At 39.5% G+C, this 13,886-nt stretch overlaps 1 protein-coding gene across 5 annotated transcripts in view; it reads right to left on the bottom strand.

Annotated features, from left to right (window-relative positions):
* PARD3 (par-3 family cell polarity regulator) overlaps positions 1-13,886 on the bottom strand; it is a 1,150,653-nt gene that overhangs the window by 447,259 nt on the left and 689,508 nt on the right. For all 5 annotated transcript variants that reach the window (XM_053713848.1, XM_053713850.1, XM_053713851.1 and 2 more), the window contains exon 15: positions 13,347-13,497. In XM_053713848.1, the coding sequence (XP_053569823.1) occupies positions 13,347-13,497 (151 nt within the window). The remainder of the gene's footprint in view (positions 1-13,346; positions 13,498-13,886) is intronic.

Here is a 13,886-nt window from a genome sequence, read left to right as displayed (position 1 = left end):
CTTTCACTGAAGAAATCATGCACATCTTCATGTTTTAACCACCTCCAACGGAGGCAAAGTAAAAACTAAGGTATGTGTGAGGTGGAAGGGGTTTTATAGGGCTCTTGGGGTTTGGGAGACTTTGCCTCCTCCTAGTGGTAGGAATGTATTCCCATATATAACGGATAATTGACTCACAACCTATATGTTTTTTTTTTTCTTTTTCTTTATATACACTCCAGCCACTTTATTAGGTACACCTGTTAAATTGCTTGGTAACACAAATTGCTAATTGGCCAATCACATGACAGCAACTCAATACATTTAGGCATCTAGATGTGGTGAAGACTACTTGTTGAAGTTCAAACCGAGCATCAGAATGTGTAAGAAAAGGGATTTAAGTGACTTTGAATTTTGAATGGTTGTTGGTGCCAGACGGGCTGATCTGAGTATTTAAAAAACTGCTGATCTACTAGGATTGTCACGCACACAACCATCTCTAGGGTTTACAGAGACTGGTCGAAAAAGAAAATATCTAGTGAGCAGCAGGTGTGTTGACGACAATGCCTTGTTGATGTCAGAGGAGAATAGGTAGACTGGTTCGATATGGTAGAAAAAGGCAACAGTAACTCAAATAACCACTCGTTACAACCAAGGTATGCAGAATACCATCTCTGAACTCACAACATGTCAAACCTTGAAGCAGATGGGCTACAGCAGCAGAAGACCACATTGGGTGCCACTCCTGTCAGCTAAGAACAGGAAACTGAGGCTACAATTCGCACAGGCTCAGCAAAATTAGACCATAGTAGATTGGAAAAACATTGCCTGGTCTGATGAGCCTCGATTTTAGCTTCGACATTCAGATGGTAGTATCAAAATGTGACGTAAACAACATGAAAGCATGGCTCCATCCTGCCTTGTATCAGCTCCTGTGGGTCGCACGCAATAACACTGAATATTCCCGCAAGAAGACCCAATTATCTGAGATGGCACAGCAGTTCCGCCAAAGAGGATACCTCCTGAATCTGATCAACCAACAGTGTAAGATTGTGTTTCCACCTCAATACGCTCAGACAGAGTGTCGCACCAGTAGGTAGCTGCTCCAGCAACCGCGGCTACAGCTGCCACTGGTTGAAATAAACCTGTATGTTGAAACATCTTCCTCAGAAAGGTTTCCATTTTCTTATCCATAGTAGTACGCTTAGCGCCATCCACCTTAGGAATGGAGCACCACAAATCCAATTGAGAGAGAGTCAGGGACCGGGAATAATTTTTTAAAAGTAGACGAGGGGAAAAACTATGGCGCCGGAAATGACGAAATTTTGCGCCAAAAAAGTTTGTGCCAAGAATGACGCAATAAATTGAAGCATTTTCTGCCCCCGCGAGCCTAACAGCCCGCAAGGAAAAAAGTCAATTTGAAAATTTTTGAAGGCAAGAAAAAAATATTTATTCATATGCATTTCCCAAAATAATGAAACTGACAGTCTGAAAGAAGGAATACTGATTAACTTGAATCATGGCAAATAGAAGTTTAAAACATATATTTAGAACTTTACATATAAAATGCCCAACCATAGCTTTGAGTGTCATAAATAGAAATAAGATTTACTTACCCCAAGACACTCATCTACATATAGTAGATAGCCAAACCAGTACTGAAACGAGAATCAGTAGAGGTAATGGTATATAAGAGTATATCGTCGATCTGAAAAGGGAGGTAGGAGAAGAAATCTCTACGACCAATAACAGAGAACCTATGAAATAGATCCCCTAGAGGAAGACCATTGTATTCAAATAGGCAATACTCTCTTCACATCCCTCTGACATTCACTGCACTCTGAGAGGAAAACCAGGCTTCAGCCTGCTGCGAAGCGCATATCAACGTAGAATCTAGCACAAACTTACTTCACCACCTCCATGGGAGCCAAAGTTTGTAAAACTGAATTGTGGGTGTGGTGAGGGGTGTATTTATAGGCATTTTAAGGTTTGGGAAACTTTGCCCCTCCTGGTAGGAATGTATATCCCATACGTCACTAGCTCATGGACTCTTGCTAATTACATGAAAGAAAGAAGTACCAATTCTTTCCCATTCGTTACTAATAATGTTCACCATCTTAACTAGCACAGGAAAAGTCTAATTTAGGGATCTTAGGTTCCTCAGGGAGTTTATCATCTGAAACCTCTAGCATAGATAGAACCTCCTTTAATAAAAAGCGCAGATGCTCAATTTTAAATCTAAAGGAGGGTTCCTCTGCTGAAGGAGGTTTAGAAACTGAAGTCTCCGACTCAGAAAGTTCACCCTCTGAAGCGACAGAGGTTAACTCATCCTCGGATAGCTGGGACATAGTAGCTAAATCCGGCAAATATTTAGATGATTCTAGGTCAGGAGAACTATGTTTAGCCTTTCTCTTACGTTTGCTAGAGGGAGGTAAGGCACTCAGGGCCACAGACACCGCCGATTGTAACTGCGTGGTAAAGTCCACAGGAAAAAAACCAAACCTCCAGATGGAGGATTGAGCCGCGGGGAACTGCATGTGGAGCGGTTAGAGTAGAAAGGGTAGTTATCTCTCGGGACCCAGATTCCTGAGAGGTAGACGGCTCAGAGGGGCTAATAGTGCTATGAGTATTAGCAAGCTTGTCTCCCTTCTTAGGCTTTAGAACAGTGCTTAGGCAAATGGAACAAACTTGAGAAGGCGGGCAAACCACGGCCTCCTCACAATATAAACAGGAATTATTAATCAGTAAAGAAGGAGCAGAACCTAATGTAGTATCAGAGTACTCCATAGCTAAGATATATACACAGATGGACAATAAAGAAACGCTTTTATTAAAAAAACAGGAACTTTTTTTTAATCCCAATAGCTGGGGCACTCACCACCTCCTAGACCCCAACAGTGAAAACGATCTCCTTAGGAGTGATGTCCGCAGTAGGATTGTGGGAAATTGAGAAGACCGCACCTGGTCACTTGGTGCGTAGGACAGGACTTCCCCTGCTATGAAAAAGGCGCTAAGCTATTATGAGCTGTGCAACACTCAAAAACGAAAGCGAACCCCGTTTGTTCCAAGCCAAAAGCACACTCTTTGACCCCAAAAACTCTCACATTAAAGCAGTTATAAATAACCCCTAGCTGTTCTAATAATCTCTCTGAAGGAGATATTAACCCTTGACCCTATCAAGGCATAAAGGAGCCACACTGTAACCCTGTATAGCAAAAGTGTATATATAAAACGGCCTTACCCTCCCGGATCCATGCTGTGGAACAGGCACAGACTCTCAAGTGTGACAGTCTTGCACCGACGCTCTGAAATGGACTTGAGTGTGTAACAGCAAGCAGTGAAACTCGTCAACACTGATTGCTCAGGAGCTGTTGGCGACAGTCTGGATGGGTTCACAGAAAAACTTTATCTGCATCTCCAGACTCTAACTTTAATCAATACTTTCACTGAGAGGTTGACATGACTACTTAAAACTCAGTCCTTTCTTGAAGGAAATATACCCATTACAGGTCTATCCAAATCTTTTGACACTTCTCTGCCACCTCCTACAGTGATAAAAGGCAAAGAATGACTGGGGAATAGGGGAAGTGGGAGGGATATTTAAGCCTTTGGCTGGGGTGCCTTTGCCTCCTCCTGGTGGCCAGGTGTTGTATTTCCCAACAGTAAGGAATGAAGTTGTGAACTCTCCCTGCCTTATGGAAGGAAATATACCTAGGTAGGCTATGGAGCAACAGTACTCTACAGGGAGCTATCAAGGCACATTTGGTGAGACTGTGCGTTACCACAACACATTTATAATTTAACTTTGAATGTATTATGGTTGCAAACAGTCATTATTATAACAAATTAATAGAATTGTCATTCTTTGTGGGCAATTTTGCGTTCTATATTTTGTCCCTGTACTTTAAACCTTTGCAAGCACATATCTTCATTCTCAGGCCTTTCGTGGCACCTAGCCAAAGATAGACCTGCTAGAATCAGGAAGTACTCCATTAGAAATAAATGTGAACACGAAACGAGCTCAAAGACATGATGAATTCTAATGCTGTTCTCCTCAGTACCTAACTATAATGTGCATATTTGTAGGAGAACTTGTGTTCTTCAAAGGCGCAAACAAATGATAAATTGGAACTGGGCGTCCTACTAATGCGGACTCTAGAAAATGCCAATAAAACTAGCAAATGGAACCCTTTTAGCGAACGTAAACTAAGCAAGAGGAACTTATAGTCTGACTTACCCAATTTTTTGTTCAAATAATTTTTATTGAAAATTGGTACAATGACATATTATAAATAGTACATTAGCATAACAACAATATAGCAGCATAGTGTATTGTGTGATATTTGCATTTTAGCTCTATCAAAGACCCAATTTTCTTAGAATTTTTCAAAATTATTAGTAACCGTATTGGTTGGAAAACAGTCGCCAAGAGAGGCAAAGTTAAGAAAAGGGTAGTAAGATTAGGGAAGGTGGGGAGGGGTAGGTATAATTGCTGGTAAAGCTGTTATGGCTATTTATTCCTAAGAGGTTTATTAGAAATTTCAGGAGTTTTGATCCCATATAAATTGAATGTTTAATATTGTGTCTGTTTTACCCTGGTAACAATAATGCATTTTCTCTAGAGTTAGGACATGTGATACTTCAGATCTCCATTGTGTAACAGTAGGTTTATCCTGTGTTTTCCATAGCCTAGGTATTAATCTTTTTGCACAGGTTATCATTAGGAGTAGAAGTTTTTTACGATAGTGACATGTAAGGTTTGGAATATGATTAAGAAGAACTATTTGTGGTGTTAGTGTGATGTCTGTACTTAGGGTTTTGTTAATGTGTCTTTCTATCATGAGCCAATAATCTCCCAGTTTTGGGCACGTCCACCAAATGTGTGTTAGGGTTCCTATGTCACCACATCTTCTCCAGCAACTGGATGAGGCTGTGGGGTAGATGATTCGTAGTCGTTGAGGGGTTAAATACCACCTGGCTAATATTTTATAGTTTAGTTCTGACAAAATTAGTGAGGAGGAGGAGGAATGGGTATGACGAAACCCCCGTTTCCAGGATTCAGGTTCTATCTCAGTGTTTAGTTCGTCAGACCATCTTACTAGGTATGTCGGGCGTTTGTCAGGGAAGGAACCTCTGAGGAGTTTATATGTCTGCGAGAGGTGAGCTTTCATATTTTTCGGGTTGGTGCACAACTGCTCAAATTTAGTCATTGGTCTTAAGATTTCTACTCTGTGGGGGCTATGATCAATTGCATGTTTAATTTGTAAGTATGCATACCAGTTGTGGAATGGAGGTCCTAGTTCTTCATTAAGTGAAAGTCTGTCCTTAATACCTTTATGAGTAGTTATTAGATATATTGGTAGGTTTACCAGGAGTCTGTTATCATTGACATGTGTGTGTAAGCTATGTTTCAAAAATATATGATACTGCAGGATAGGAGTTAGGGGGGATATTGGCGTTGATAGAGTATTTGATTGCGAGATTATCTCGTCCCATATTGTTAGTGTGGTTTTGATATATTCATTATGTTGTATCATGTGGGGCCTAGAGTCTTTAGGAATCCAGGGCATATCTCTCATGTGATTAGTTCGTAATAGATAGCTTTCTAATTGTATCCATATTTTTGAGGGTACAGAGTGGTTCCATGCCACAATTCTAGCTAGATGTGTCGCTTTATAGTAGTTCGTTAGGTTGGGGACATTTAGGCCTCCATCTTCTTTACTGAGGTATAGTGTGTGTTGGGCTATTCTTGGTCGTTTATATGACCAGATAAAGGAGTTTATCATCTTTTGTTGAGCTTGGAGGTAAGATTTAGGTATAGTCATAGGGAGGGTTTGGAATAGATACAGATATTTTGGAATTATCATCATTTTCACCGTGTTTATTCGACCTAACCATGATAGATGTCCCTGCTTATGCCATGAGTCTAATGAGCTCTTGATGCTATTGTGGAGGGCAGTGTAGTTATCTGAGAATAGTTTGTGTGTGTCTTTGGGGATCACCAATCCTAGATATTTAAGTCTATCTGTCAATGTGAAATTTGTTAGTTGTGATATGGACTGTATTTCTTCAGCTGTTATGTTGATAGGTATTAGTCCTGATTTCTCCATATTAATGGAGAAGTTAGATATTGTTTTGTAATGTTCTAGTGTTTCTATAAGAGCTGGTAGGGATTCCTTTGGTGACTGTAGTGTGAGGATCACATCGTCGGCAAATAGGAGGCATTTCTGGGTAATGTTACCAAACTTTAAACCCTGAATGTGTGGGTTTTTCCTAATTTGTATCGCCAGGATTTCTACTGTAAGGGCAAATAGTAGTGGGGAAAGCGGGCATCCTTGGCGGGTGCCATTGGAAATAGGGAAAGGTTGTGAAATGGTGTCGTTTATTTTGACTTTGGCATTCGGATTGTGATATAGGGCCTGTATTCTAGTGATAAACTTTTCTGAGAAGCCGAATTTTGACAGGACGGACCACATAAATTGCCAGTCCACCCTGTCAAAAGCTTTCTCAGCATCGGTGGAGAGTAAAATTAATGGTGTACTGTTATGGGCTGCTTGGTGAATTGAGTGGAGCAATCTTATGGTATTGTCTTTTGCTTCTCGTCCTCTAATAAAGCCCACTTGATTAGGGTGTATTATATCCGGTAAGATCGTACTGAGACGGTTAGCTAAGATTTTCGCGTAGATTTTTATATCAATGTTTATGAGTGAAATCGGCCTGTAATTTCCTACTATATCTTTGGGTTTGTCTGGCTTTGGGACGAGTGTAATCATAGCCTCCAAGAGTGAGCTAGGAAGGGTAGTCCCACGGTCTATATCTGTGTAGAGTGAGAGAAGGTGAGGGCTAATTTGTTGTTGCAAAAGTTGATAGAACTTTGCGGTAAGGCCATCTGGGCCTGGTGATTTGCCGTTAGGTAGGGATTGTATTACTGAAACGATATCACGATGGGTAATAGGGGAGTCCAGTAATTGTTTATTTTCGTCAGTAATGATCGGAGTATCTACAGTGGTTAAGAATGTCATTACAGCCTCTTTTTTGTCTACTGTTGAAGTATCTTGTATATTGTATAGATTCGTGTAGTAGGATACAAATGCTTTTGTGATTTCTTCATTTGTATGAGTGTTTCTTCCTGTGTGATCTCTAATTGTTCTAATAAAGTTGGTGAGTCTGCGCTTTTTGAGGGATCTGGCTAGTAATCGACCTGCCTTATTACTTTCTATAAAAAACTTGGACTTAGTAGTCATCGCTCTCATATGGGCTTTCTGTATAAGGAAATTATTAAGGTTTTCTCTTGCCTTTGTTAAATTAATAAGGTTAGAGGCTGAGGTAGGGTCTGTTCTAAGAGCCGCCTCACAGGCGGATAATTCTCCGGTTAGGGTGGTGTATTGGGCTGTATGTCTTTTACGTTGTTGGGCATTGTGTTTCATGATAACTCCTCGAATGAAGCATTTGTAAGCCTCCCAGTTGTTTGCAGTGGAGGTATCTTCAGGTTTGTTTAGTAAGAAATATTCTTCAGTGTGTTTTCTGATATCTTCTACTGTTTCATGGTTAGTGAGTAAGTGATCGTTTAGTCTCCAGTTAAATGTGTTACATGGCTTATCAGACCATTTAAAAATAGTTGTGACCATACTATGGTCTGACCATGAAGTGTGGGTGATCTTTGAATATATGAGAGATGAGAGAAGGGGTTGGTCGCATAAAATATAGTCTAATCTGGAGTATGAGAGTTGTGGATGTGAAAAAAAGGTGTAGTCTCTTTTATCTACGTGTACAATCCTCCAAGTGTCAAAGAGGTTAATGTTGTGCAGAGCTGAGCAGTTAGCTTTGAGGGTATTGTTCCGCAGATATGATCTCCCAGTTGAAGTATCTAAAGTTGGATTGAGAGGGAAGTTGAAGTCGCCCCCTACAATAATCGGCCCTTTAGCTGCATCAAGTATTAAATTGGTGAGATGTTTATAGAAATGTGGGGTAGGTTTGTTCGGAGCATATATGTTGACTAAAGTTACTGGGGTTCCATAGCATAGGCCAACTAGTACCAAAATTCTACCTTCTTTGTCAGAGTGTTTATGTAGTAATTCAAAGTGAAAGTTTCGTCTGAATGAAATGCATACTCCATTTTTCTTTTGTGTACCAGAACTATAGAAGTGTTGATCAAAATATCTTTTAGATAACGTAGGTTCATGATTTTTCTTGAAATGTGTTTCTTGGGTCATTATTATGTCTATTTTTCTTTTATAGAAATCATGAAATGCAATTGACCTCTTCTCTGCTGATAGGAAACCTTTGACATTCTGTGTAGCTATGTGTATATTACCTGTTTTTGAATGAGCTGTTTGAGTCATCTTGGTATTTATACTATGTGATGAGTTAGATGGTATGTAGGGATTTCCAGAACACTAGGGGGCGTTAATTATATTTCTGTTTACAATCTAGAGATGTACAAGTCTTGGGAGGAGGTCTATGGGAAAGGAAAAGAGTTAGGTAAGACAAAGAGAGGGGAGGGGTAAAGTGTTAGAAGAGAATAGCAGTGTAGATAAGGTTATGTATAGCAATAACAATATCAACCGTTTAAAAAATATAACACAATAATAATTCTTACAATAACTTCTTTCTCAAGTTTCAGGTGGGAGCTGTATTTTACAGACCGGGTGTTGAAAAAGTATGGGGCTGCTTAACAGTTCTACATTTAGCCTATTAATCGTCTACTGTCTGAGATCTTGTGTTCAGTAAGAACTCAGTAACAGGGGGAGGACTATATCTATTTTGTGATGGGATTACTAATTGTCTTGGACCTGATGTGGTCTACGTCTATATCTCTTTGAGTGGTCACTTTAATTTTTACGTTAGTGATAATATTAGGAGTATTTTTCATACTGGGGATTTTAGGATAGTTTAGCAGTAGTTGTTAGACATATATCTATAGAAGTCTGCATGGGTTTGTACTATTCTTGTTTAGAGTCGTAAGATTAATCAGTAGTCGTTAGACTTTTAAGGTCAGGTTATGTGTGAGTGGGCTACAGTATTGGTCCTCTAGTTATTTAAGTCCGGAAAGAAGCATGTGTTACTGCATCTTCACATGGTGCTAAATAAGTTAGGATATGTGAATGGGGTACTAGGGGGCTTCAATATCGGTATTTTGACCTTGCAGTAAAATGAAAAGCAACACCTATAACATAATATCTTTGAACCACATTGATTAACCTATAATAAAATGATTTTAAACAAACTGTGGTGTAATAGTAAACTTGATAAAGCATATTTAAAGAAACAAATCAACATAAAATGAATAAAACTCTGTTGTATCTCAAGTATATTCGTTTCATCTATATGAGAGTGTCTATATTTCCCTTCTAGGACCGTCTATTGAGTATTTGATGTGAGAGTGGTCTCTCATCTCTTTATAGATATGACTAAGAAGGACATTGTTGTCAAGTTTCTATAATTGGACTATTAGGAATAATGGTGAATTATAGTTACAGGTAATACTAAATGGCCTTTTGCATAAATGAGGTATCAAAGAACATCTATACGACCATTCAGGTATGATAATGAAGTGGTAGATAACATTAATAACAATAACAAAACAAAACATCATTCAAACCTATTGTTCAGTATATAAGAAGTGAAGTGCTAACTAAATTGTGAATTAGTTATAAACTTAAGAGAGTTCGTATAGATGTACTGGACAGTTTATAACGAGTAAGGCTGTTTTGTGTCTCAAGTGGATTAGTTTCTTCATCGTTAAGGCGTCCACATTTTTCTTATATGACCTTCTTACGTTTTAAATGGGAAAATAATTCTCTACCTCCTCTGGCCTGACCAAAGGAGGATAACATTATTAGACCATTTTAATTTAACTATGAGGTATATCAAAGTCTTAAAATTATAATGAAAACAGATGGATAATTATAGTTACTCATCTTAAAAAGCCTGAGTCCTCATTGTCCGCATTGTCCTGGGATATCTGCCTTCTTTTGGGCTGTTTGTCGTTGGTATCAGGTCCTGGTCTTCTTTGTGACTTGGGGTGATCTAGCTTGTCTTGTCGGATGTGAGGAGATGGTAGTTTCCCACTATCTGGTGGATTGATGTTCAATAGATTATAGAATTTGTTGGTATCTGCTAAGGAGGTGCATTCAATCTTCTTTCCATTTCTCATAACTATGATTGAGGTGGGGAAACCCCACCTATATGGGATGTGTAGTAACCGTAGATGAGATGTTAAAGGCTGAAAGTCTCTCCTTTTCTGAAGGGTCCTCTGGGATAGATCTTGAAATATTTGAATTTTGTGGCCTTTAAAATTTATGGTTTGTTTTTTCCTTGCGAGATTGTATATTTCTTCTTTCTGTCTGTAGTTTTGGAAGTGAACTACAATGTCTCTTGGAGGCATGTCATCTGGAGGCTTTGGGCGAAGTGCCCTGTGTGCTCTGTCTAGGGAAATCTCCTCATTGTCTGTCTCATCATTCCCAAGGATCTCATTGAATAGAGCCTGTAGGTAGTCCCTGATGTCATGGTTTGCAATCGTTTCAGGGATTCCTCGGAAGCGAAGATTCCCCCTTCTTGTACGATTTTCTAAATCATCAATTTTATCTTCAAGGTCAGTTAGATATTGGCTTTGGTGTGCTTGGTTGGTAGTGAGTCTAGCCAGTTTTTGTGAGACCACGTATTCATGCTCTTCCAGAGTGTCTACTCTATGACCAAGGTCTGTTATCTCTTTTTTAAGATCTGCACATTCATCTTTAATACAGGATTTTACCTGTTCTATCAGGGCAGCCATTGCTTGGTAGGTGATTGGTGTGTCGTCTTCATGTGGTAGGTTAGAGGCTGGTCTGTCGTCTGTTTTGGACAGTGCATTATCTTGATCTGGATCTTCTGCGGTGGTGACTTGTAGATCATCAGCTTCCTTGCTTTTGGTATTAAGGTCCGCTGGTTTAAAAAAGGTGTGGACTGTGTTTTGGCTATTTTGTGGTGGTTTCTGCGGTTTATCCTGTCGGGTATTTTTCCTTTGTGACATAGTGACCTCTTTTGATGTTTGTTCTTTAGTATTGAAAAATTGGCACTGTATCTCCTGGGGGTTTGTGCCCTCACAGAGCGATCACGGGAAAAGGTAAAAAGGATATGACCCGTCACCACTTTAGTGTGGCGGGAAAAGGGATGAAGGTAAGTGCCAGAGGTATATGTAGCAAAAGTATTTTAATATGGCTGTTGTTGAGGTAATTTGTGGTGTGATTCGATTATATTATAGTTCTGTGGTACTTGGAAATTGGATCCGTGGTGTCGCCTTGTTAGCTGTGTAATAAAAGTCTCTTGCGGAGTGTCACACTAAATCAATGACCTATTAGCTTGAAAGGTGCTGTTAGTGGGTATCAGGCCTAGTTAGTAAGTGCGTCACAATATTTTTAACTGGTAGTCCTGCTTAGGCCTTTTATCCTCTTGTTTTTTCCCTGGTGCTTTGGCCGTGTTAGACCGCTGCTGGTATATTTAAGCCAGTTTTCAGTAGCTGCTGGGTAAATCAGGGCCTTATATATTAAACTTTTTTGGGCGTATAAAAAGGGAAAGAGAAATAGCAGGTGTAGTTATAGATAAAGTAACTGCTGGAGTCGCTGTTAGTGGCTTTCGCCGGTCTTCTCACTATAAAGAGTTTATTATGCGCTTAGGTGCCCCTTGGTGTGATCAGCATATCGGGTGTTTTGGTGCGTGTGAAGTTGTAATCGGCTTTTTTGTACTCACCGATCTCTTCCTGTTGTTCTCTGTCTACGCTGTTGCAAGGGAGACAGCAGCCGCTGATATTGTCAGTGTGAGCGGAGTTGCGATCTCCGGTCAGTAATACCTGGTGTTGGAGCGCTGGTCTGGGTTGATCTCCTCCGTGACTCCTGTTAGCTGCGTGATGTGCACAGGGTCAGTATCTTGGTGTAGGCCGCAAGTTTAGATGAGCCCGTTCTCGGCTAAGTGCGCTTTCCGGACATTTAGCTGAACTTAAATGTGACCGCTTTGGTAGTAGTTGTAGGTGTTAGTTATATAGTGCAAAAAAATTACTGATTTTAGGCTGTTTCATGTTGTTACACCCGGTCTGATAACGGAGCTTCAGTGAAACGCAGCCATCCTGGTCGGCTGCTCGCTCCGCCCCCCCTGACTTTCCCAATTTTAAGCGCACTTTGCATTAATAAAAATGAGGATTCAGTCGTATGCTGATTTAGAAACACAATTTTAGGAGCTTTGATAAAGGGATGCTGGACAACAAAAGTATTCCATAAAATTATAGTACCATACGCAAGTCACAATCTACCCTTTAATGTGACGTTTGGGAAAGAAATTCAGAAACTCTTCCTCTTCAATAGTTTGAGTACAAGGAGGACTTTAAAAACATCAACATAAAAACTATTCACAAGGAGACTGGGTAATGTGATTTGCTTTAAAACTTATACAGATACAGTTACACACACACACAACTTGCATTAAACTTACAAAAGTATACAGATACACATATAAAAACATACAGTATACATATTTCATTTTATATATAGAAAATATACAAGCATACTAGATTTGTCCAAATTCAGTCTATTGGACAGGTGACCATAAAAGGAAGCAATTATATTAGCTAAGAAGAAAAGAAAAAAACAAGCATTCTTAAGCAACAATAACCTATACTGTGCACAATTTAGCCGGACGTGAACTTATCTGGCTTTGTAGCTTAGAGGAAATCTTTTGTAAAGTTTTGCTTTATTTGGGAATTGATCTGTTTTGCTATGGTTAGAAAGATCACTACTAAATGTCACCACTAATTCTTCATGCATTTTATGGGTTAACAAAGCAATATATAGATGCATTTGTTCCATGTGTACTCAAGCATAAACCGTCACCTTCACTTCAATGTTCCCAGAGAGCTGTGAATAAGTGACATCAAAACAAAAATGTATAATCCTTACTGATAGAACACAGAACAGATTTCTGCGAAACACACATCTGTTTAATGTATAAACATAAGTACAATTTGTAATCTTAAATTGGTTCTGTTTTTGCTACAATTTCAAATAAGATGAAAATACCTAATGTATGTCTACTCCATTAACTAGACCCTTATCAAGATGAACAAAACCAAAAAAAAGCCACTTTTCAATCACACACACATATCATAATAAACTAGTCCTCACTTCACCTGTGCTGCTGGGAAAATGCACTTTGTCAATCAAATTAGAAATGTATTATCCTCTCAGAATGTATGCTTCCTACATTAAAGGATTCATTTGAATGGCTTGCTGGATGTTGTATGCTGAACGTCTCCTTTCTAAATAATACATTAATCACTCTTCAATGAACAGAGAAAAGGACAAAAACATGACATGATTAGTAGAGTCTACTTGACTCACCCATTATCCTACTTAATGCAGCGTTCCTTGTGGGCGATTCGTCAAACCCCTCAATAGCACTATACAGAGAATGGGAAATTCTTCGTTCCCTGTCGTCCAGTGAAGTCTCAATAGGCAATTCAGGCCCAGAGGGGCTACCAGGTGACTCCAACTGTAGAATGAGGAAGGAAGGAATATCAGTGTTGACATTCTCTATAACAGCATGGGGGAACTTTAACAACATGCCTAAGGCCTGCACCCGGCTGGGTACCAAATGAGCTAGAACTTTTCACCCTCCACCAAAATAATTTGCAGTGACAGCTCTGCTTAATGGCCAACTTTCTATGCCATTTTATGGTAGACCTCCTATGGTGCTTCTGTCATATTTCAATACCCCAGAGCAAAAAATAAACAGTACAAAGGCTGGCCCTTTAATTATTTTAGTCCATTATTGCTTGGATACTTTACGCTATAGTGTGTAACTCCTTGGCTGCCAGAGAAGGATGCAATTGATCGCTTCACAGTGGCTACCATCTTCTCTTGGGCCAGTGGATTAATTCT

This window comes from Bombina bombina, chromosome 5 (genome assembly GCF_027579735.1).
Source record: "Bombina bombina isolate aBomBom1 chromosome 5, aBomBom1.pri, whole genome shotgun sequence".
Taxonomy (NCBI): Eukaryota; Metazoa; Chordata; class Amphibia; order Anura; family Bombinatoridae; genus Bombina; species Bombina bombina.
This window is presented reverse-complemented; position numbering and strand designations above follow the sequence as displayed.